The sequence below is a fragment of the Phyllostomus discolor genome, chromosome 8 (genome assembly GCF_004126475.2).
Source record: "Phyllostomus discolor isolate MPI-MPIP mPhyDis1 chromosome 8, mPhyDis1.pri.v3, whole genome shotgun sequence".
Taxonomy (NCBI): domain Eukaryota; kingdom Metazoa; phylum Chordata; class Mammalia; order Chiroptera; family Phyllostomidae; genus Phyllostomus; species Phyllostomus discolor.
Genome location: NC_040910.2, coordinates 69,132,012 through 69,157,409, shown reverse-complemented (window position 1 = coordinate 69,157,409; position 25,398 = coordinate 69,132,012). Strand labels below are relative to the sequence as shown.

General features: G+C 52.5%; 1 protein-coding gene across 6 annotated transcripts in view; it reads right to left on the bottom strand.

Annotated features, from left to right (window-relative positions):
- GAS7 (growth arrest specific 7) overlaps nucleotides 1-25,398 on the bottom strand; it is a 207,048-nt gene that overhangs the window by 8,543 nt on the left and 173,107 nt on the right. For all 6 annotated transcript variants that reach the window (XM_028534591.2, XM_036032995.1, XM_028534592.2 and 3 more), the window contains 6 exons: nucleotides 20,648-20,737; nucleotides 17,433-17,548; nucleotides 14,941-15,015; nucleotides 9,757-9,835; nucleotides 3,793-3,921; nucleotides 2,758-2,881 (listed from right to left, as the gene is read on the bottom strand). In XM_028534591.2, the coding sequence (XP_028390392.1) occupies nucleotides 2,758-2,881; nucleotides 3,793-3,921; nucleotides 9,757-9,835; nucleotides 14,941-15,015; nucleotides 17,433-17,548; nucleotides 20,648-20,737 (613 nt within the window). The remainder of the gene's footprint in view (nucleotides 1-2,757; nucleotides 2,882-3,792; nucleotides 3,922-9,756; nucleotides 9,836-14,940; nucleotides 15,016-17,432; nucleotides 17,549-20,647; nucleotides 20,738-25,398) is intronic.

Sequence of the window (25,398 nt, the reverse complement as noted above, 5' to 3'; positions counted from 1 at the left end):
TCCTGGGACCCCTAACCCTATCATGATCTGAAGAAATGTGTCTTCTTTAAAGATAGTAGTTTCATTTCACATTGTAGAGTCCTTTTCCATTAAAACATGTCCCAAGCAACTTGGTACTAGTGAAAGAAGAAAACTTTGCAAATTATGTCCATTTATGTGTATGTGTGTGTATACGCAATAGGATGTCATTCTGAAACACACAATAACGTGTCCGATGGTATACGGCTCGCCCATCCACAGTGGTGGCATGAACACTCACTGAGCACTATACACCAGTTCTAGAATAGTGCTCACACTGGGAAACAGGCTGGGTGGGAAGAAAGGAGCTCTTTCTACAGCACTTTCTTTCATAAGAGATCTGAAAGAAACACAACTGTTCAATCCTGATGGCCAGTATGTTGTTTTTTTTGCAATTATATGTACCTTTGAAACATTTTATAATTAGAAAGAAAACAAACTATAAAGTAACTGCAAACATTACTGAGGCACCAGAACCCCAGAACCTTGCCACACAAAATGCCATTCCTAGACCAGCAGAATCTGTGCGCTCTGGGAGCTTGCCAGAAATGCAGATCCCTGGACATACCCGACACCAAGAGTGAGCCAGAAACTGCATTTCCACCAGCTCCTCAGGGGTCCGTGTGCACAGCCCAGTTAGAGAAGTGTTCTCCAGGCTAGAGCTGGGTCTAGCGGAGTTCAGATCCTCACAGGGCCCCAGATAGGAAGGTATTGTGGCCTGTGCTCATGGAAGGAACAACTCACGCACCAGCCAAGGCTAACTCATTTATTCTTTAAATCTAGTCATTGGAGTAGATTCAAAATTATTCTTGTAACATCATCTTGCCCATTCTGGTATGAAAGTGAAAACAAACAAACAAACAAACAAAATGTACCCAGGACCCAGGGCCTGGTCAGTAGCTCCCTTTTCCCTGAACCACACCACTAGCTGGGAGATGACCATTGAGTAACAAAACCCAAATAAAGGGCTTTGTTCATTTCACTCTTGGCCCGAGGTCAAGGACCAGGCCCTTGATCTCAAGAAGGACTGGAACTGGAGGGAAAAAAGCCAATACTTCACTGCAAATGCATACCCACCAAGACCCTGGGCCTAACCCAGGATGCAGTTAGTGTGCCACCCTATAAAGGTACCATATGAAACTTCCAAAGCCCTGCCTGTCAATCCTGGTTTTGAGAACATGCTTTGGTAGCTCCTGCAACATCGGGAAATAGGGTAGGTGAGGGAGGGTGTGTCTTATCTCTATGCAGCTCATGGGTCTGGAAGGAAACCCTTCTGCACAGTATGAGCTAAGCCATGGATTCTGGAACCAGAGTATCTTGGCTGTCAAACCGATTCACAGAAAAAAGTCACATATGACTTGCAAGTCTATCACAGTTTGATAACACAATGCTGACAAGAGTTTAGGGAAAAGGCATCCACCCATGCTACTGGTTGGGCGCGCCATTCTGGAAAGCAACATGGAAATACCCATCGAGATGAACACAACTCTTTGACCCAGAAAATTCACATCTCCATTCTCTCTATACACAAAGTTAGATGCAGACGCATCTGTAATAACACAGCCTTGCTGGCATTGCCAAACACTCTGGAACAATCCAAAAGTCCTACAGAAATCGGTCAGGGAAATGAGGAAGCACAGCTTACAAAATCACACACCTGGATGCTATTCCACCATTAAAAAAGTCCAGGGTACGTGAATGGGTGGGTAATCAGACATATAGGTAATGGAATAGAGCTATCTCTAAGATATAGCAATTAAAATAAAACTTTAGAACACAGAGTATAATATGACCTAATGTGTATAAATTTGAGTACAAATATTAAAAACATCACTAGGAAATACGGATGGTGATTATATTTGGCAAATTAAGATTTTATATTCTTATGTGCTGATTAAAGTTTTTCCCAAGCAAAGATATTGGTTTTGTAATATAATTGTATTTAATAACTTAATTAATTAAATGATTTTGGGGATGCCTCTCCTCGTCCTGGGTTTCCCTTCCCACCCCCAGTAAGTATATTATGCCTTCTGTTTCTGGATCCATTCATTTATCATTGTGCATTGTAAGACCTGTATTTCAAATGTTATGTTCACATTATTTTGTTATTGACTTATTTTTATACCATCTTATTTCAAAATGTCCATATGGCGGCCACTTCACTCTGTGAGGAATCGTCATGCTGGGTTTGGCAGAAGGGACCCAGAGGCCATCACACCTGAGCCCTACCCCATGGCCACATTTCAGTCCCAGAGAGCAACATGCACTGTCCTTCCATGCTCATTTTTTTTGTTTTCAGAAATATTTGGTAGGTTTTTACTGGCTTCTCTCCCCCTGCCTTGGGCATTAGCTAATTTTTACCACCAGGTGGAAGCAGAAACCAATTCACTAAAGGCGCATTTCAGGGAGACTGAAACGTGGTTATTTTGTTAACATGTCAGCCCTGCTGGGGCAGGGGCCCATCACTGTAGGTGAGCATCACTCCCTGTAGGGGTGAGGTGTGTAATCCTAGGGGTTCCACACAGTGATAGGACCCCTGAATTCTGGGGGCAGTGGGGAGAAACCACTTCCCGGTCAGAGAGCAGGGCCTGGAGACAGCCTTGCTGACTCCCCTCTGCACAGCGCCCCCTGCGGCCTCCCCCTGTGGGCTGCAGCTCCCAGGCACTCCATCCCCCAGCCTTAGCCTTGCGGGGCTTCCTGCATCAGGTGACGACAGGTGGGCCATGGCCACGCACTCACCAGCCTGCGTGGACTTCCTTCGCGCCTTCTTGATGTCCTCCTCCGTCTTGTTGCTCAGTTTGATCTCCAGCTGCTGGGTCTTCATCTCCAGGTCTCTCTGCCGCTCTGTGAGGGCCTTCCGGGCCTGGGGGCCAAGGGCATGGGAAGGCTGTTCACAGGGCTCAGAGCCAGGAAGGCCCCATGGGTCACAGCGCCTGGCTTGCTCATTTCCTAGGGAAGTGTCCTTTCTTTTCCCTGCTTCTGTGGGTGATGCCACGTGGCTCTGACAGGCTAAGCTGCTAGACAAGCATCACTCGGCCAGTTAGTCGCCATGCAGAGGCTGCCACACCCCTTCCCATCCCCGTCTCTCTCAACCAGATCCTGACTTGGCCTGCAGCGAGTCTCTCAGACCAGGGTTCTGTTGGAGCACGTGCACGTATGGGCAGTCCTAAAATCTCAGCCTGGGCAGGGGTAGGGAGGAAGCACAAGGTCATCTCCATCACGCCTCAGTAGTGCTTAGCAGATGGTAGTACCAGCACCCCAGTCTGGGGCAGGAGGGGTCCCTTGGTGGTGGCAGCTGACAGATTCTAGGGTGCCTGCAGCCATATGCCCCTCCTTCTCCTGCACCCTAAGCCATTGCAGTCAGCCCCCCAGGAGGGTCCCCTTCCCCCCAGTGCCGGCCATCAGCATCTCCCACCTAGCTCAGACCTCACAGACTTTGGTGGGGGGCTGTGATCAGTCAGGAAAGAACTTGATAGGTGAGGCCCAAAGGGGCACAAGTGGACCAGAAGCACATCCAGGCTCCTGTCCCATGTCTCAGGTGCCTGCTGGAGACCCCTACGTCTCCTGTGGCAGGTGAGCCTCTCCTGCTCCTACTGGCCCTCTGGGCAGGGGTCTGAGAGCCACAGGGCAGCAGCTCCTGATCTCTGCCTGGGTGAGGGGTGGGGAGGTGGGTACATCAGATACAGGCTGGAGCCCCCCCCCCCCCGCCACACACGTGTCCCACTCAGCCCACGGCCTTCCAGGAGACCCCACCCAGGGTCCCGTGCTCCTCACCTTCTCCACGGCAGCGAAGCGGCTAGCAAGCTGCTTGCGGAGATCAGCAATGTGGTGGTCACACTTTTTCATGTCTTTCTTGAAGTTCTCACGGAAGTTCATTAGGGGCTTCTCTACCTCACTGTGGAGCTGTTGAGGAGAGCAAGGGGGACATCCTCAGAACCCCAGGGTGTCAGCTGCAAGCACGTGAAGAGGGAGGGTACTTTCCCACCCCTGCAGGTGGGTGTGGGGACTGGGGCAGCGGCCCGGCCCCTCTGACAGGAAGGGTACAATCCAGTGGAGTCGTAGATGGTGGGAACCTCCCAGGGCCTGTCGGAAACTCACAGGCCCCTCGAGTGCACTGTGCCCAGGGAGGGCTTGCTGGCAGGCTGGTCTGCCTGGAGACCAGCTCCGGTCCCAGCCCAAGCACACTCTGAAGGCCAGAGAAAGAGGTTTATGCTCTGAGAGGAGCAGGTGGTATTTTTCAAGCACTTTCCTTTTCTTTTATTCCTTGTCCCCCACTCCTTTCTGAAAGAGCCTCTCAGTTCCCCACCGAACCCCTGACTTGACTCCTACAGCCCCCACCTGAGTGGGCTCCTGGGCCCTCCTGACTCGGCCTTCCAGCCCCTTGGCCTCCACCTGCCCCAGAAGCACCCGTGGAAAGCACAGCTAAACTTCCCTGGTTGGATGACCATCCCCCCTCCCCCTAGCACACATCACTCTGGGATTCTGTGACGTTTCTCTTCCTCCTCACCAGGCTCCTGTTACCCGAACTTTTTCTCTGGCAACCTTGAGGACTTACGGGTTCCCAGTTCTACAGAACCGATTACACGTGACTGAGCACCAAGTGGGCAGGAGCCTTGCTGGCTGGGCCACTACTGTGTCCGCATCTGGCTGGAGCTGGTGTGGAGTGAGGGCCCTTTCGCTACATGGGGGAGTGACAAGATCTCAGAGCCCCATGCCCTGGGAGACAAGACTATGGCTTTGTTGTTGGATGGCCTTCGAAGGCCAACAGGGAGCAGGCCACCGGAGTGCCCCCGAGTGCCCCTCTCCTCCTCACATTAGCTGTAATCGTCCGCTATTATTTTTTGAGCCCAGGCAAGTTTCTCTATACAGGAAAACACCCCCACCTGGTGGTGGCAGTTTGCAAGATGCTACAAACTGGAAAGCTATGGAGGACCCTCAAACCCCTTTCCCACACGCATCAGGCGTTTGCTGAGGAGCTCGTGCTACTCAGTGGCCCTGGCAACCTGCTCCCAACTGGGGGTCCGTGAGGGTGAACTGGGCAGACTGACTCAGTAGCTCTGGGGTCACCTTCTGAGCACCCCAAAAGAGAGTTGGTTTCTAGACTTCACTGTGCCCAGGAGTGACCTGGAGGGGCTTTTCAGGTCCCTCGGGATTCCTGGGCCCAGCCCCAGGCTCTGTCCACAACAAAAAGTGCCTCCCCAAATTCCGAATGACATTCTGCAACATAACACTGCCAGCTGTCAGCGGCGACTCAGTCCCACGGATCCTGTCTCTATATTTTAAGTACTTCTAAAAGGTGTAATTTTTCAAAAAAAAGTTGACTGGGTATCTTTCCATACTCATTTTAAACTGCCAAGCGCCTTTGTTTAGCTGGAGTCCCAAGTCCTCAGGAGCCGATCCTGGTGGGCTCCTGATTGGCTTGCCCTGGAAGGGACGGGCTGTGGGGTCCACGCCGCTTGCCCGTGTAGAACCCCACGCTCAGCTTCCTCCCCTCTGCACCCTACCCTGAAGACAAGAGGAGACGTCTCAAGATGCAAACAGTGTCAGAGACTATCCGGCCCAGGGTTTTTCCAATGGTGGGCAGCTAGGAGTCGTGAAATCAGTTTAGCAGGTCAGGGCCAGCTTTTTGATAGGAACGGACCAGACATGAGGAAAATATTAATGTGAAATGCACTGCAGGCAGAAAGACAAGCCCTGTTTCATGAATTGTGTGTGTCGGCTCTGTACACATGTGCCTGTCTGCATGTGCAGACTGGGCGTGCACACCTGTGTGTTGTGAGGGCCATGCAAAATGTATTACTGTGGGTCTCCAACAAATAGGTTTCCAATGGAAAAAAAAAATGGAAGCTCAGGGATGCGAAGTGACTTGCCCAAGGTCAGGAAGCTCATTGGTGATGGCGCTGACTTAAACTCGTGCTTCCAGGCCCCCACAACGCCCCACACTCTTCTGACTGCATGCGTGGCCTCTAATCACGTGACTAGGTGTTCTCCCATCACAAAGGATTTTTCTGTTCTCCCTTCGTCGGCACAGCCAGGTATAACTTCCTCTGTATTACAGAGCAATCACTTCTTTTCAGCAGCCTGTTGCTGTTAACAATGGCTTCAGCTAGCAGACTAGAGAAGCCTGAGAGTCTGCCTTAGCAAAACCGCACTTCTTAAAGAGCTCCTACTCCTGACACGGAACAGTAGAACTTCAACGAGCCTTTTGGGGCAGGGCTTAAAACGGGTTTGGGGCACAAGGAGCCCTACTATCCACAGCAAACAATGCATCCTGGGAGCTCCTTTCTTTTCAGAGAATAGCCATGTAACCCCTGGGCTGCCTTGGTGATTGCCTAAGGCCACCGACACTGACCACCACCGGGAGCAGTAGTGGTTGTCAGAGAAAACCTGGTTGATGTTGCCATTCTTCTGAAGGTTTCCATCGGTGACTTCCTGCACCACCCAGGACAGACCCTAAGAGAGGGCAGAGAGCACCTCAGAACAGCGCTTGTGCTTTAAACGCCACTGATCTGTCTGGAGAAAGGCCTGCGGGCCGAGCACCCAGCTCACTCGGTGCTCTCCATCGCCTCTCCAGCGGCTGAGCCCTCTCAGCTGGGAGGTGGCCTCCTCCCCTACCCCTTCTCGTGTGAAGCGGAGGTGCTGTCTGTCAGGGTGGCTGATAAAGGTGAGAGATGAGTTCCATGCTGCATGTAACCATCGAGAACACTTACAGAGCTGAGATTCTATGATACGGCGACAAATACTTGTATTTCAGTGCTTGTCCTCAGCTCCTGGCGGGAGTGCCTAAGACCTTTGTGATTTTCTAAGTGAGAAGAATGCCAGGGGCATCTTTTGTTTTAATATTTGGTCAGTGACCTGGTTCCTGAATCCCTTGGAATTTCCTGGGCGATAGGAGCCTCTTTTGTTCTAAGGAGGTGACTCCTGGTGGGCTTCTAAATTGCTTCAGGAGGGGCGCTGGTCAGCACAAAAACCAAGCCACAACTGGAAGCTCGGAACTTTCAGCCCCACTCCCCAACCTCCGGGGAGGGGAGAGAAGCTGGAGAGTAATTTAGGAATCGATTGTGCCTGCGTGGTGACGCCTCCCTAAAGATCCCTACACTACAGTATCCAGGGAGCTTCTGGGTTGGTGAACACGTCCATGGTGCCATGAGGGTGACACACCCAACTCCACAGGGGCAGAAGCTCTTGGGCTCAGGACCCTTCCAGACCTTGCCTTCTGTAGCTCTTTACCTGGCTGTTCACCTGCATCACCTCATAGCCTTGAATCTGCAATATACTCATAAACCCAAGTAAGTGTTTCCCTGGGTTCTGTGAGCTGTTCTAGCAAAGCATCAAACCTGAGGAGGAGGTTGCGAGAGCCCCCGATCTGTAGCCAGGTCAACGCAAGTGTGGGTAACCTGGGGACTCACTGCTTGCAACTGGCAGTCTCGTGGGGCTAAGCCTTACCCTGTGGGGTCTGATGCCACTTCCAGGCAGTTAGAATGGAATTGAGTTACACTGCAGGACACCCCACTGGGGTCAGAACTGGCCGCCGTGGGGAAAACCCTCTGGTGCCCAGAAGTAGTCATAGTAAAAGGAAGTAGAGAAAAACAGAGTGTTGGAGAATGTTTGGTCAGCTGAGCACTCTATGAACAATGCAAAAGCAGGGGTCCCGCTGAAGGGAAGTAAATGCCCCCAGGCCCCGGGACCCAGCAGGAGGCCCTTTCAGAGGCGCAGGCAGCTCCCAGCCCCACTGGCTCCGAGGGCAGCCTTTCCGTCCCTCTCCCGTTGAGGCGCTAGTCAAAGGAGGGCTCTGTCCCCAGAGAACAGAGCTGCTGGGGGCTGGGACAGAAGGGAGACCTACAGGGAACACTACTCCCGACCTGAAGCCCAAAAATAGCTTGCTGCTGCTGTGTATATGAGGCAGACAAGAGCCTAATCCACTGAGCTCCCTTCTCTCCCGGAGCTTGAGCGGCAATTTCCTCCTGAAGTGTTTGGGGCCAGAGATGAGTGTGCTCCTGTCAGCCAGGAATTCTCACTCCCACCTGGGTGTCAGCTGGCTCTCAGGGCACTAACATCCTTGAACAGTGAGCAGCTAGTGTAGCACTGTTTCTCCTTTCACCCCTCATGTATCTCAGCTACTTGAGTCACTCCTGCCCTCTGTGTGCAGGGAACTATTGTGAGAGGGGGCAGGAAGGCCTCGCACAGGGCCAGGCTCCTGTCCTCCAGCGCACATCCGTGGGGACCCCAGTGCCCAGAGTTGCGACTGCTCTGGGGAAAGCACTAGAAAAGAGACAGGGCCCATGAGCACAGAGCATGGAAGCCCCAGGAAGCAGTAGCTATTGCTGGGGGGGATAGTACCATCCAGTAGTAAAGGAGGTAGTGTGTCCCCTAATTTAAAAATGGGGGCTCAGAGAGGTTAAGCACTTGGTCCGAGTGGCCTCTCAGGCCCTGGTGCCTGCCTGGTGACGCTCAGAGGGTGGAAGGAAGAGCGTGGACCCCGGGGGGCCCAGGTCGCCTGGAATCGTGCTCTCCCAGGTCTCTCTCCCTTTTAAGAGCAAGCATGTTTGTGGGCGCCCCACCAGCCATGCACACTCGAGTGTGAATTATTTCACTCAGACACTTGGTTTACTTTTCCCCCTGAAAAGTGGCTAAGAGCCCAAGAGAGAATTTGCGGGTATGAGCCAGGGAGTGGGGAAGAGAGGGTCCTTTGGAAACACGGAGAAACCCTGAGAGAAAGGGGGCCTGAAAGGAGTAAGGGGTCAAGAGGAGACGGTGGGAAGGCACCATTTGTTCATTGCTTCAGAAAACAGTGACCGTGCATCCACCATACACTGGGCACGACCCTGAGCACCGAGCACAGAGCGAACAGAACAGAACTTCAGGGTCATGGAGCTTGAGTCTTTAGATCCAATGACAGAAGCCTCACTTACCTGGTCTGAAATTTCATTAAAAAATCAACAAAGCAAAACTGAAAAAAAAAAAAAAAGAAAGAAAGAAATTTCTCTTGGCATAGTGCAGTCTCTCGGAACACCAAGAAGTAGAAAATGCATTCTTTTGAAAGCCCAGCTGGCTTCCACCATTCACAAGTTCACCTGAGGAGCTGAGCAGACTCTGCCCTCCTCACAGAGGGATGCTGGGGAGGCCGATACTGGCCCCAAGTGCTACATCTGTAGGGATTTTATGAGCTGGTTGCTAAAGACAGCCAGTATTAAAAGTTAAATGATCTCACCCTGGCTGGGTGGCTCAGTTGGTTGGAGCATTGTCCCATACACTAAGAAGGTTGTGGGTTCAATTCCTGGTCGGAGCACAGACCTGGGTTGTGGGTTCCATCTCTAGGGTATGGGAGGCAAGTGATTGATGTTCCTCTCTCATCAATGTTTCTCTCTCTCTCTCCCCCTACTCCCTCTCTAAAATCAATAAACATATCCTCAGGTGAGGATTAAAAAGAAATTAAATGATCTACATTTAAAATTACTAAATTATGTTAAAAACAAGGGTCCTAGGTTCTCAGCACACATCACTTCCTCATGATGTTTTACTAGCACCTGTGCCCTTGATGGAAACTTCTCGCTCCTGACACTGCTGTGCTGTATGGTGGACACACCGTCCAACGCAGTGCCGCTGTGTCTCTTCCCAGCTCTTGGAGCTCACATCACAGAGTCTGGTCAACACTACACAGGGGAGAGACAGCTGGGAAGACTTCAGCAGTGCACCTCCATGGAAGACCAGCCTACAGAGGCTGAGGAAAGTGGTTACCTTGGCAGAGAACTTGAGGTGAACTTCCGCCTCGTCTGCGAGGCTCTTCTTCACCTGCGCCCACGCTTCTCCCAGGGAGCTGCAACACGAAGCAGACTGTCAGGCTCGCAGACAGTGACTGATGCCCGAGACCCAGAGTCCGGAGGAGCACACCACCCTGGAGGTTGGGGCTTGGATGGGCAGAGGCCAGGCACAAGACAAACCTGATCACTGCGTTTCCACCCAAGCCATCCCAGACCGAGCCAAGGAGCTGCAAGAACGGACTGTGGCAGACTGGGGAAGTCATCCAGAAACACAGAGAACTTGGGGAGGTGCAAGCACGGTGGGGTGCAGTGGCAGGGAAGGCCTCCAGAGCAGGCTGACGGCTCACTCCCTGTCTTCCCGTCAGCCCTCCCTGGTGTGCTGACCAGGTACAAACACCTGCTGGTAAATCACAGAGGGAGGACAGGTGCCTTCCCAGGGCACAGCCCTCCTCACATGGAAGGTGCCACATAACCCGCTTGCAGGCCAACCTCAGACAGCCTGGCTTCCAGGAGGAGCAAAGGAGGGCCATCTGGGTTAGGGACCTCCTGGGGATGCCTGTGTGGCAGAGCAGGCCCTCCATCATCTTCAGCAGGGGGGTGGCCCCCGCTGGCACCAGTTCTGAACTGTGAGCCCCAGCGCTGCAGACAGCTTTACCGGAGAACAGCAGGTCCTCTGCGCCAAACCACTTTCCACTCCAGGATGCTTCAAGTAGGAGCAATCTCCTGAGCTCCCTGAGACTGGACTGCAGGTTATTCGCAACTCTGCAACCTCACCAACCTTCCAAATGATCCCAAGATCTCACTCAAGACCTCTACACCCAGCCAGTAAACCCAGGCTGAATGTGCAGTTCACTTCATTTGTCAAAAAGCCACTTTCCCCAGAGAATTCATTAAACTCAAGTGGAAAAGCTGATGAAAAGAGAGCCTGCTGCAAGCCTCCTGGGCTTCAAGCGGAGAAGCCAGCAGCTCTGAGAATTACCCAAGAGAACAGAACTGATCCCTCTGATCATGGCCCAGGCCTGTCTGGTTGCAGTGCTGGCTCAGGCTGAGGTGGGTGTTTATGGGAGATGACTGACTCATTTTATCTAGGAGCCTGCTGGCAAAGAGGGGTCCCCTTGGGTGCTGTCAGCCAGGGAGCCCACCAGAAAAGAGACAGAGTGAGAAATGGGGCCACCCAAGCTGTTGACATTTCTGTTGGACTCAGAGTCTGAGCTCCAGGGAGCTGTGTGAGGGCAGCTCGGGGTGGCTTGGCTCCTCACCTGCTCCAGGAGGAGGGCAGCAGGTCCAGGGCAGGGTGAGGAGGGGGTGGAGGAAGAGGAGGTCGTCACATAGACAAGGGCATGCAATACCAGGTCCAGAAACAGACTCACATATGTGGGTGATCCATGTGCAACAAGAATGCCAAGTTATCTCAAAGAAGGACAGACAATCTTCTAACAAATGGTGCAGGCATGACTGCACATCCGTAGGGGAAAAGCATCTTGATCCTGACCTCATGCCATACACATGGCCTATGTCAAGATGCATCATGGACTTAAAGTGAACGTCAGTGCAGTACACAGCTGACAGACATGGTCCGGTCTGAGGAGAGGAGGGAACCTGACTAAGGGGGGATAGAGAGGGAGGGGTTGTTCCTGCAGCTGAGCCACACTCGAAGAGCCCACCAGCCACAAAGGCCCTGGTAGTACAGGGAATCCACACATCCCCCACCAGCAGAGCATGTGGTCAGTAACTGGTGCAATGACCGCTGTGGTGGCCTGAGAGGGTCATCTGAGGGCTACTGGGTGGACAGGAGGAAGCACAGTTTCAGGATCAGAACAATGTCCTCATCCCCACCTCCAGGACAGATATTCATAAGGTGGGAGGATGTCACTCTATACATTTGATTGGTCTGTCTAAGCCCTGAGCAGTGTGGCTCAGCTGGTTGAGTGTTGTCCTGTGGAGCAAAAGGTCATTGGTTTGATTCCCATGTCAGGGCATGTGCCTAGGTTGTAGCCCAGTCCCTGGCTGGGGTTCATGTGAGAGGCAACTGATCAATGTTTTTCTCTCACGTGGATGTTTCTCCCTCTGTCTTTCTCTCTCCCTTACCCTCTTTCTAAAAATAAAATAAATATAATCTTTAAAAAAATGGGTCTGTTTGAGCCAGCCCTAATATTCCAGGCCTCTTGGAGCCACTTCACAATTTAGAATAAAGCAATTTACAAATTTTTTTATTTGAAGGGAAATCTTTCAGCTGATGAGAGGTTGACCAAAAAAAAAAAATCTGAGATATATTTGTTTCAATATACAGTCTGAGGCATGCCAAATCAAAATGCATGACACTGTCACAATTATCACCCAGAGAAGACCCAAATCCCATTTCCTTTCCATGCAGGAGAGAAAGACTGAAGGCAGATGAACAACCTGAGTCTGTTTACTCACCAATGAGCACATATCCTGTGGAATCTAATTTGGACCCAGTGCTCAAGTGGCAAAAACAGCTCGAGTCTCTGCATTGGCACCTTCCTAGGCTGCCCCTCATTTCTAGGCTCCAGCATTGCACTTTGAAGGTTTCAGGGTGGACTGGGCTACTGTCCAAAGCTGCGTGTAAATGCAAAACAGCACCGCTGCACACTGTGGTGGGAGCCCACTAGGTCATCCTGCCCCCGACAGTGCCTGCTAGAAGCAGTGTGTGCATGGGGCTAGTGTGCGTGTGCAATGGTGAGGGGCATGTGTTCACCCCCATGTTGGCAGTGAGTGGTGTTGATGCACGTATGTGAGTATGTGTTGTTGTCCCAAGTTTGTAGGTGCATGTGTGTGCAGCACGGCGGTGCAGGCCTGGGCTGTTCAGCTGGGAGCATATGCTGTGTGTGTTGGCAGGACGCAGTGTCCCTGGCGGCAGCCCAGGCTGAGGAGGTGGAAGCGGGAAGACTCCGGGGCAGCACTGGTGTTGCAGGGCATGAAGATGCCTAGAAAAGCCCCCTGCCCAGGCTGGTAGGGCAATTCCGATATGTTCCTGCCCTCAGCCCAGTGCATGGAGCAGAAGCGGCTGGAGGTAACCTCATCTGTGTCTGTGGAAGAGACACTGGCCCTGCAGGGCCGCCCTGTGGCCTGTGGCCAGCAGGTTGGTGAAAACCACTCGGAGGCAGCCTGCTGGCTGCACCGTGAGCCCATGCAGAGGCCTTAATTAAAGCCACATTTGGTTGGCAAAGCCCTGTCCCCTGAGGGATTTCAAGCCATGCGAGCAGATCTGGACTTGTTTAACATCACAGCTCTCTGGCAGCCACAACCGTCCCACGACAGAATGCCCCCTTCCTCTCAGAGGAGATTCAGACATTGCATTGGAGGGAGGCTGGACCAGGCAGGGGTCTCAGGAACACTTCAGCTCTGACTTCTTGAGTCTTCATGTTTATTATCGAGTGGGAGTCCCATGACATGAAAGCAAGCATTTTAATGAGGACAATCCAGTGGCATGTAGTATGTTCACCATGTTGTGCAGCCACCAGGTCTGTCTAGTTCCAAACCTTTTTTTTGTTGTTGTTTTTTAAAAGATTTTATTTACTTTTAGCCAAAGGGGAAAGGAGGGAGAAAGAGAGGGAGAGAAACATCAGTGTGGTTGTCTCTTGTGTGCTCCCTAATGGGGACCTGGCCCACAACCCAGGCATGTGCCCTGACTGGGAATTGAACTGGTGACCCTTTGATTTGCAGGCCAGTACTCAACCACTGAGCCACACCAGCCAGGGCTGAGCCATCTTATTCACCCTGTTATAGACTGAATGTTTGTGTCTCCTTAAATTCTCGTGTTGAGGCCCTCACCCCCAGTGCAACTGTTAGTTGGAGATGGCCCCTTACAACAGAAACTGAGGTTATGTGGGGTCATAAGGGTGGGGCCCTGATCCTACAGCATTGGAGCCTTCATAAGAGGAGACACTGAGGCACCTGCTCTCTCTCCTTACTGGGAAAGGCCATAGCCAGAGGGCCGCTACCTGCGAAGAAGAGGCAGGCTCTCCCCAGACACCAGCCCTGTTGGCACTGTGGTGTTGAGCTCCCAGCCCCCGGAACCATGATAGACTAAAGTTCTGGTTTTTAAGCCACCCAGCCAATTATATTGTGCTGCAACAGCTGAGCAGATTTATACACCCCACCCCCCATGAGAAGAAACCTCATGCCCATTAAGCAGTTAATCCCATCCCATCCCCCTCCTCCCAAACCTGGGCAACCACCAATCTTCATTCTGCCTCTATGACTTTATTTTGGACATTTCACATAAATGGAATAATATAACATGCAACCTCAGTGTCCTATTTCTTTCACTTCATCCACATAGTAGTATGGATCAGTACTTCATTCTTTTTTTAAGGCTGAATAATATCCCATCCTATAACCAATATGGACATATCATAACTTGTTTATTCATTCATTCTTTGATAGACATTTGGGTTGTTTCTACCTGTTGGCTATTGTGAATTGGGCTGCTATGACCATTCATGTACATGCATTTGTTTTCATATCTGTTTTCAGTTCTCTTGGGTATAAACCTATGAGTGGGACTGCTGGGTCATACAGTGATTCTAGGTTTAGTTTTTCTGCGGCACCGCCAAGGTGCTTTCTACAGTAGCTGTTCTGTTTTACATCCCCACTAGCAGGCCAAAACTCACTGTTAACAAGACAGAGCAGAGAAGGCTGCAGTCTTCCCTCACTAGGGATCCTTCTGTGGCTGGGAGGGTGGGGTTCAGCCTTCCCAGCCCAGTCCCACCCAAGGAGGTCTGGACTGTTCAGCTGGAAGGGGAGGGGAGCCTGGCCCCAGGCCACAGGAGACAACTCTACATAGGGGGATGGGTGCAGAATCCCCTCACACCCAGTTTCCTGCCAGCCTGCTCTCAGAGAAAGGGGAGCAGGTGTGGGCATCTGGGGGCTAGTGCCCAGCTCCCAGGGGACAAGGCAGAGGGGGGCCAGACACACTCCGGCATATGGCAGGAAGCCCCTGGCCATAAGTGTGGGAGTGCTAACCTTGAACCTGCGTGCCCACAGCTGGAGTCCTGGGCACCCACCTGGAGCCAGGCTTATGGAGACTTCCACATCCCATAGGCCCAGGGCAGCAATCAGTGGTGGGTGGAATGGGGTCCCCATTCCTGAGTGCCTACTCTCCCTCCCCATTCCCATCACCGTCCTCCCCACTCACCCTTCCTCCTGTGCGGCCAAGGAGCTCTGGGAGAGCTTAGCTAAGTTCTTTGCGTATTCTTCTTCAATCTTTATCCTGCAAAGGGAGGAAACCCCACGTCAGCTCTGCAGTGCTAGACTCTGAGTCTAACCTGCAGCCCTGCCGCTTCTTAACCAGGTAAGGAACCCATCAGACCATAAGCTCCGAAAGTACATAGCTCTGGTCTGTCTGGCACATAGTAGGTGCTTAGTAAATATCTGTTGAAGGAATGAATACATGAAATCATCTGAACCTCCTCATCCACAAAATGGGCTGTTCCCAGCTGTCTCTCCAGGCTGTGCAGATGAAAAGCTGTCATCTGCACAGCTCCTAACGCAGACTGGATACACAGGGGACCCTTAAGTGAATGAATGTGACTCGTGCCAGGCCACAGGGACGCCCAGTGCTGCCTTCTCCCTTCTAGCCCCAGAGCTCTGGGTTTAGGCCCTCCAAGTTGGCATAAACAGAAGTGTTCTGTACTGTCTCCCAGCCCCCAATGGCTGTAACTGTCAAGCCTGCAGGGCATGAGTATTTCCATGGAAACCAGGCAGAGCCCAGAGCTGGCTGATTCTACTTCCCCAGAGAGGGAAGCTGCCTTGAATTTGGCTCCCAGGCCCCAACACTCTTCCAAGGCAACTCTCTGGGGGGTGTTCTGTGTTATCTGGTGCAGCCGTGGCCAATGTATTGTCGGAGGTATTCTGCCCCAGTCCATCACTTGGCAAATGGGGAGAACTCCAGAGACATTCTGGGGGCTGCAGCGCTTGCTTCCTGCCTCTCAGGACAGCCTAACCGAGTAATTATTAGCTCATGATTCGGCACTGAGAGACACACAATCTTGTCCCTTCTGGCACTGCTTCATACTCCGGGGCCTCTCTGGATGCCCCCAGGTCTTCTGCAGTCACCACTTCCTCTGTTCACTCTGCCTCAAGCCCCGCCCTTCTCAGGGTGACAGGAACAGCCAGCCCACAGCTTCCAGCCTGTAGCCAAGAACTCTCTCTGGAAGGTAGATCTTACCAGGTCGCACTCTTTGCTGCAAGTCTCCAAAGGTCTCAAGGACAACCACATGCCCCAGGCAGGAGTCCCATCTGCTTCCAGAACATCACCCCTAGTGCCAGCGCCTGCCTCATCTGCACCTCCTGCCCACCTCCTCATGCTGAGGCCACAGCCAACCACCATCACCTGCCCCCTTCCCTCACCTGTCCCCTACCCTGCTTCCCACTCTGCACCTCTCCTGGCTCTGACAGGTCCTCCCTATGAGACCACAAAGTGGACTGAGAGAAATTACACATCTCAGGAAAGAGAAGAGTTCCCAACTGGCAGTTTCTAATTTATTGCAAACCTGATATTTTTGCAAAAGTACAAGCCATAAATGTGTTCAAACTACAGCTTTTACAACCATTTTCCTATTTGCCTGTTTTATGCTATTTTTTTTTTGCACCTGAGATATGAAACCTCTCAATTCCTTACCAGTTTAATGGGTCACAAAATAAAGATTTCATTATACAAACAGAAAATGGGGCTAGTAAAAGAAGAGGTGCTTTAAGATGCCAAAGAATTATTACTTGCTTGTTGTTGTTACAGTTACAAAAGAAATATTTTAAAATGTATTGCCAATTACTATAAATATTTCCAGTGTACTCTGGGAACTCCAGAAAGGAAGTTGTGTGTATGTGTGTATGTGTGTGTGTGTGTGTGCGCGCACGCACACACACGTGTGGAGGGGGGTAGTGTACATGTTGGGGGGGGCAGGTGTGAGTGCACGTGAGGTGTGCTTACCAGGGTTTCAACACTTGGAGAGAGGGAGACAGAAAAAGAACTTCTTTTTGTAGCTTTTCCTATTTCCATCAGGCTGAGTTCATTGTCTTCTCACCTGGTTCATCTAAACCACTACTATAGTCCCCACACTTTTCAAGCTCAGTTTCGCTGACTCTCCCATTGGACTGAGCTCCCTGAGGCAGGGCTGGAAGTGGGGAAGGGGAAGGGGGTGTGGTTCTGTATGCCCAGGTCCAGGACACAGATTTGGTTTAAAGATAAACAGAAATGTAACACTCTCCTTTTTTGTCATTCAAAGGGACAGGGCTCTAGGAGGGCCACACAGGTAAGTAGAGGAGCCAAGTAGTCTGTGTGGGGACAGAAGGGAGTGGTGGAGACTGAGGCAAACTGGGGATACAGAGCCACTTACTGCTTTCTCCAGAGATGCTAGATATCCAGATCTTAATGTACAAATCTACCAATTTAAAAAATGTTGGTTCAAATCTTTAAAACCACTGCACAGGCCAAAACAACACATTTGCTGGCCAGATCTGTCCTGAGGGCCATGAGTTTGTGACTCCAGCCTCACGTTCCCCTTGGTGCTAACCACACCCAGCGCTGGGTGTGCAAGGCTCACTCCTGCTGCTCTCAGTTCCCTCAGGCTAAGAGGCCAACGCAGGCACTGTCACCAGTGCCCAGAGCTGGGAGGGCCCAGGCCTCACCTTTCCCGAATGAATTCCGACATTTCCTTCTGCATCTGTTTGCCCTTCAGTTGCTTCTGCAGCAGCAGTTCAAACCCAGCCACGGTGCCGTTGCCTTGGGGGTCCTTCTTATCGGCCTAGAAAGAAAACAGAAGCAGAGAGTTTTGGTGACTGCTGGGAACAGAGCACAGGGAAGACAGGCCCCTAGGGGACCCAGACAGGCCTGGCAGCCTGAGACGGAGGACAGAAGTGCCAGCCTTGGCTGCCCTGACTCGTGACACTCCTGGTGCCCTGCTCCCATGTGCTCTCTGATGCTCAAGCCCTTACTACTGCTGCCACCCCACGTCCACGCCCCTCATCCTCCCACCCTGTAAAGAAGAGGAGAGGGGCAGGTGGCCAAGAGCACAGGTCTGATCCCCAGTGGCCTGATACTTTCAATCAGGTGGCTGCTGAGGCTGGCTTGATCCTCTGGGGAGTCTTAGCATCCTGACTCCAAGCTGCATCAGTCTGTGCCCTTGGGTGTGGGTGCCCCTAACCCTAAACCATCCCATCTCCTGTCAGCTTCCTGCACTGGCCAGGCAGGAACATCTTCCAATGTGCATTCATAGAAGATCATAGTGGCTTCTGGAGAGAAAGTGGATCGAAGGGAAACCAGAGTGGGAAAGGGCAGGTGGCCAGCACCGGCATCCCAGCTGGGGGACCTCAGCTGCAAGTGCTTCGCTCGCTCCATGCCTGGGCTGCTTCATCAGGGACACTGGTGACATAATGGCACCCCCCACATAGGGTCACTTCAGGACAGATACGCGGAAATGGCTCAGCGCATACTCAGTACTCAGTAAATACTATCTACTATTTTAACTGAAAGTCAGGACTCAGAAAAGATGGTCAAGTCAATGAAATGGAAACTTAGTACCTAATTCGCTTAGCAAGCAAATACTCCTCATATTTCAAAATTAAATGCTTTTGCTTTGTTTCACATGCACTTCTGGAATATGTCTTTCTGCTCTCCCCCAGTCCCTTCGGATCTCCCATCCCTTCCAAGTCTGGCCTGCCCTGCTGGACACTCATCACAGCCCTCACAGCCACAGGACCCTCAGAGCTCCCAGGTCCCGACTGGTACCTCCTCCATCACAGCCTTTATGCACTAGGACTCCAGGGGCACATGCTTTGATATTTAATGGAAGGAGTTAAAAATGTGCCCTTCGACACCACAGAGAGGTGCAGGCACATCAGTGGCAATCCTGGCCCTGGGTTGGCTCAGCCACTGGGTGCCATGGTCAGGTCTCCTCCCCTAGGCTGTGTCCTTGGGCCCCGCCCCTGAAACAGGAGTGGGCTACATCACTAAGATCCCAGAATGGACATTTTAAGGGAGGGGAATGGAACGGGGCCAGTGATGCTTGGAGAAAACCCCTGTAGAGCAGATGGAAGGTTTTACAGACACCCTGTGGTGTTCCCTCCCAACGTGCGGCCCTCGCCTTGGCGGCCCTCTGACTGCACTGTGGCACCTTTCGTGACAGGGAGGTCGCTACCACCGGAGTGCACCCCGTCACCGTGGGGCTGCTCTGGCCAATTAAGTCTCTCGAGCATATTTAGGACTTGTGCCTTTCATCATGTAAATGCTACATCTTGATAAAGAAGCAAAAGAAAAATTACCCGAAATACTGGGTCCCAGTTTGCCCCCATATAGGATGAATAATATGCTGAGTGACTTTCCATCCCGGGAGAAACCAGCCTGAAGAAGTAGGCTTTGCTGACCGTGTGGGCAGAAAGCTTTCTCTGAGAGGAAAGGGCCTGGACAGTCAGGGAGACAAACCGCTCGAGTGCACCTCAGGGTCCTTGCAGACCTTGAATGAAGGTGAGGACTAACTCCCATGGGGTGAGCTTTTAGATGCTGCTGAATACCTCCACACAACCCCCACACGCCAATCCCCAGGCCCCTGGGTCCCATTCCTGGGGCTCCAGCTACTCTCCCCTGAACACTGTTTCTTTCCTTTTTAGGGGTGAGGTCTCCAAACCCAGGTCCTTTCTCCATCTCCATGGCTCCTTCCTGGTGTCCTGTGCCCACCTGCTAACTTGCACCCCTGCCGGTTCACGGTCCTCCCTGCCTGACACACAGAAATCAGATCACATCACATTTCTGCCAACAGCCCTCCAGTATCTTCCTGCTGCAAACAGAATAAACCCCAGTGTGCTTACAGGGCCTGTGAAGTCTTGTATTCTGAACCCTGCCGACCCTCGCCTCTGAGTTCCCCCACCCAGGCCTCTCTGATGCCAAAGCCAGAGACCCTTTTATAGAGTTTGCTGCCTCTGCATAGACCTCAGAAGACCTGGAAGAAACACAGCTGGGCCAGCAGGAGTTGCCCCTTCTGAGAGCAAGAGGGACCACTGAATATCTAATGCATAGTGATTTCATAAAAACAAAGAAGCACTTTTATCTAATACTTGGTTAGCAAATCTGAGAAGGGGTGATGATCTATTTGGTACCCCTTTTGTGAAAAAATGTTTTTATTTTGTAATTTTACTTATTGTTCCTTCATAAGTTTTTGCCAAAGATGTGTGTGTGTGCGCGCGTGTGCATGTGTGTATACAATTTGGGCCCTGGCTGGTGTGGCTCAATTGGTTGGAGTGTCGTCCTGTAAACTGAAAGGTCACCAGTTTGGCTACCATGGAAGCCATTTAAGTGTGCAGGTCAGTGGCCTGGAGTGGCCACCGCCTACTCCAGAGCTCTGTGTATCTGACGAAACAGAGACTCTGTGCCCATGAAACAATGTGCAGACGTCCTGGAACCACAGAATCCTCAAAGCTACAGATCCTGGAGCCCTACCTCCTGGTGACTTCATTGGAAATGGGGAGGCCCAAGGGGTAAAGCCCTTGTTCAAGGTCACCTACAAGTGTGACAGAGCAGCTTTGGAGCCCACATTCATTTACTGAAGTTGACTCTCGCCTCCTACCTTTACTGAACAGCAGAGAAGGCGGCCCTGTGGTGTACCTGCTTTCTGCCCAGGGTGTCTGGATTCCCACAAATGAAAACCCCACCAATTCTCTGAGACTTACAGAATGACCTGGATTCCAAGAGGCCCTAAGTTCCTGCCTTGTATGCTCGATCTGTCACCAGCCCTTTAGGTTCCAACAGGAGAGGCCCCCCTATTGCGAGTACCAAGCCCCTCACGCCCCTCCTGGGTGTCCACTGGTGGTCTTCAGGGCCACCATGCGGGGAAAACTGAGCCACCACTTACCCAGAAATAGTCACAATAACTCCACTCTGTTGGTTTCAGCAGCTGCTGCTCCGGCATCGTGTCTGGGTGAGGGAAGGTCACACAGTTTATCTGCAGGGCACAGAATGGGGAAGAAAACGACTTGGTGGGAAGGTTGGGAGAAGTGGGAAAGGCTGTGCGCCTGCGGCACAGCACTATAGAGGCCTCCGTTCAGGGCCGGCTCGATAGAACACACATGGGGATCTTGAGATGTTCCAGCAGCCAACATTTCAAATGGGGGACAACCAGTACTCACACCCACCTGAGAGCTGCTGGCTGACTTTGGTACAAGCTCTCTGGAGGGCAGAGTAACAGTTCCCATCAAAGCTGCAAACTTCCAGGGCCTTTGACCCAGTGACTGCATTCTGAAGTGTCTATCATACAGATGTATTTGCACAGGTGTGCAGTGATGTGTGGACCAAGTTTTCCACCACGGCACTGCCTGCAATAGCAGAAGGCTGGACACAGCTCCACTGCCCATCAGCAGGGCAACAGTTAAACAAAGCATGAGACACACAAGCACCCACGGGAATCGTACCCGTGGTGATAGACAGAGAAGGTTCCTGTGGCTTGAGGAGGAAGATGTGTCAGGACAGACAGTGGGGTAGGGGCAGCAAGGCGTAGAAGAATATTTATGGTACACCACCATCTGTGTTATTTACATGCAGAATACTTCTGCAGGCTGATTATACCATTTGCTTCCAGGGAAAGGAATTATGTGGCTGAAGGTCTGGGGTGAAAAGCGACCCTGTAAATTTTATCTCGTAAAATGTATTCTACAAACAGAGAGGTTAAAAATTAGAATCCAGGTGCAGGCTTGGAGAGTGCAGTGCGGAACTACTGGGGCCTGTCTCGGGCTTTCCCATTCTCTCTGTTCAGTGGGAGTGGCTTTGCCACTCACTGGTCCTGCTGATGTTGCTTTAAGCACAGGTCCCCTCCCATGGTGTCAGCTACTCTGTTCTTTGTGGGAACCGCAGGGCCTCGCTGGGCCTGAGCCCCGTCCGTCTTGGACCCTCCATTGCAGCCCAGCATCTGCTGAAGTGGGGGCTGTCACACAGTCAAGGCAGGAACAGGGCAGCAACCCCCCGGGGTTCTGAACAGAAGCCACTGACTCCAATGTGGCAGCTCTCACAGCAAGTGAGGGGCCTGTGGGTCACAGAAACAGCCTCTCAGTGGTGGGAAAATGACCAGCCTCCGAGTCAGGAAGGGGTAGGGGAGTCTAGGGAGATCGCTATCTCCAAGGAGCAGATTGCTCCCGCCTCCTGTTACAGAGCCAGAACGAGGAGTCCAATGTTGTCAGGTTAGGTGGTGACCCGAGAGAAGCTTAACATTGGGAATCTCCTATGAAGTGTCTCAAATTTGAAATGTTGGCAAATTAACTCAAGGCGAGTAATAGCAACATCAACAATGTAAGCCAAAACAACTCCTATGCCAGCTGAGTCAGGCCCATGGGTTGTTTCAGGGGCTCCACGGTGGCGGGAAATAAATCTAGCCCACCCCCAACCCTGTCCTGGGAGGAGAGCATGGGCGAGTCCAGCCAATGAAAGGAGCCCGTCCTCCCGCATGCTGACACCTGGCTGAAGTCCCAGAGGAGACTCCCACTCTGGAGGGAAGCGCGACAAGGTAGGAAGGGTCAGGGGTGTGAGTGACCCCGAGATCCCCGGAGATGAGCAGTACCAAATTCCACCAAGGTCGAGGTGGAAGCCCGAGGCGGAAGCCCGAGGCACCCCCAAACAGGGGGGAGAGTTTTCTTGCAACACTGCACCCACAGTGACCCAAGGTGTGGTTGGCCTGCAGGAACCTGCGTGGGGGCAGGCCTGCAGAGAGGGGGCAGGGCCGCCTCTCTATGCCCAGGAGCAGGCAACACCCTCCCAGCCCTCCTTCTGGGGTGATGCCCCAAGGCATGCCCCGGGGGGAGTCTCCTCCAGGCCTCTGACCACAGCTGTGGTGTGGGTCTCTCTTGCAGCAATCCTGGAAGCCAGGGGTGGAGCCCACAGTTTCACAGAGTCCTCATTTCCTGTCTCAGCTAGTCTCGTTTCATCAAATAATGGCGACCACGGTCCATCTTTAGTTTACTTGATGATTTGTCCATGAAAATTTCAACCCAACTTAGTGATACATTAACTGACATTCTATTGGGTATCAAGAACCATGGAAGTTGGAGGCTGAAGGCACTTGGGGTGGTATAGTGTCCTCTCTAGTGCCCTGTCAGGGATCTGGAGGCAAGGGGCCCCCCAAACCACCCCATAGCAACCCCTGCGGGAGAGCCAGCTGGGTGGGGGGAGAGGAGATCAGGGAGGATGCGTCTCATTCCTCTTGTGGCTTCTGCCATTCTGTGGGGACTGGTCCTTGGATGGACTGGTGGGGGGCTCCCAGGGTGGCTGTTCCTGTCTCTGTGGGCTGGTTTGGGGATTTCTCATTCCCAGCTCTCAAAATCCTCACAAAGCCCTGCACCCCCTGCTGGGCACCTTCAGAACTGCACTTTCTGCCCCCAGGAGGCAGTTGTAACAACTCTGGAATTCCTGCAGAGCCCTTACTCAGGCACCCTCCCTAGAGCTCTGCAGGCATTCTCATTTCATCTTCTGAGCAACCCCACTCACTGTATATGAGGAAGCCGAGGATCACAGGATGACAGTGTTTGAATGGAGAGGACTGACAGCAGAGCTCAAGTCTCAACAACAATGCTTGCTGTGCCCGGAGTACCGGCCGTCTGCTTGCCTCGCAGGATGGCCGCTTGGCGCCACGCACTGCACCACGTCTTCCCAGCACCATGTACATGTACATTTGTAATTGCTCTGCTCGTGACTGTTTACTTGGCGTCTCTCTTCCTTGCCAGACTGTCTGCTCCATGAGGCAGGAAGACCACTGTTTCCTGCTGTCTCCCTCGTACCGGGCACAGCACAGGCACCTGACGATGCTCGGCAAATGCTTCTCGGTGCAATGACCACAGTCTAGATGCAGAAGGCATAGTGTCTACCCTCCTCGGTGTTACAGCCTCGTGAGGAAGGAGTACAAGTAAGTAAGTAATTGCCATACTTTGGGATGAATCTACCACTGGGATAAGCACGGGGTGCTGGGACTATGTGGAGGGGAATCTCAGAGGGAATGCTATTTAAGTACTAAGAGTCAGACAGAGGGTGGGAGGGGAAGAATGCTGCAGAGAGGAAAACGGCCCCAGCCTCTGGGGCACACCACATGGTTGGGAACATGCTGCTTCATGTGGCCGGGAGCCAGTCAGGGAGCAGATGACACTGAGGCCACAGGGGACCGCGCTGGCATGGGAGCTGTGGAAGTGTCTGGCTGCAGCGTAGAACAGGCATTGGTGGGAGAATGCAGGTGACCTCAGCTGCTAGGCGAGACGCTGCAGGGACCAGTAGGTGTGATGGTGGCTTGGAGCAGCGCAGTGAGGTAGAGAAGCAGCAAAGTGTGGGATAGCCTTTGTCGGCAGACCTCACAATACCATGAAGTAAACTCATGGCTGTCTACTGGGGTGACTCTGCCCTGCTCCCCTGCAGTGGGGGCATCTGGCAACCTGGAAACATGTTTGGTTGTCACACCAGGGGAGGTGTTGCTACTGGCTTCTGGTGAGTAGAGGCCAGGGATTCTGGTAAATACCCTACAGCGCACGGCATGGGGTGACTTTGTCTCCCTCCATGCCCACAGCAGAGTTACCCAACCTGAAACGTCAATAGCGTTGATGCTCAGAGCCCCTCAGTTGACAGGCCTGGTGGACAGACAGAAAAGAGGGTGCGTGGGAAGGTCAAGTCTGGGGAGAGGGAGGCTGTGGCAGTGGAGGGGGATGAGGACAGCTGTGGGGTGTGCTGGTGTCCTGAGCCTTTAGAGCGAGAATGTTCATTTGCAATGACCTAGTGTGAGCTCAGGCACAGGTGAGGAAACTGAGGCACTGAGAGGTTAAGTCCCTTGCCCATGATCATGCAGCTCAAAAGCAGACCATTTCAGGAGGCAGTTTCTGTAGCAGGGGCAGGGTGAGGTGTGAAAGTACAGGTCTGGGATCCCAATGTTCCCGGTTGTATGGCCCTGGGCAGGGTATGGCTTTGTGCCTCAGTTTCTTCATCTGTCAATAGGGTGATGAGTATATGAGTGTGCACTCAGCACTTACTAGTGCCAGGCTTTGTGTTAGGTGCTACCACACATGGACTCTGTCTTTACACCCTCCCTGTGGCACAGATGTGGACACAAGACAGAGACACAGAGAGACCTGTCCCAGGCTGCTGCCGGCGGACAGGCCCCATAGCTGCCACTGTGGCTTCAGAGCCCTGGTGTGCAATCACCACACGACATCAGTCCCATTTCCCCCACCTCACCCAGTGAGTGGAGAGCCAAGTGAGCACCCCACTACTTGTGCGTCTTAAATGCACATAGAAGTGGCAGCGATTATTGTTGTTACTGTTTGCCCACCCCTGGTTCCCCTCCCAAGCTGGGTTTTGAGCCTGCACGAGCCAAGGGAGCCAACCCACTCTTGGGCTCATTGCCTGGGGGCTGTCAGAGCCGCCAGAGCTGCTCCGAAGTGTGTGTAATGGAGCCTGGTGGAGTGACTGCCTTCTCCCAGCTCTGCTGTGCTTGTGTCAGCATGGCACAGCGGGGACCATACTGCTCCCATCTCTGGGTCCCAGGCTGTTTCAGCACCTGGACGCCTGTCTGCCCACTTGGAGGGGACACTGATGCCCAGCACCCAACATCCCCAGGCATAGGGCCGATGGGTGTGAGGGGGT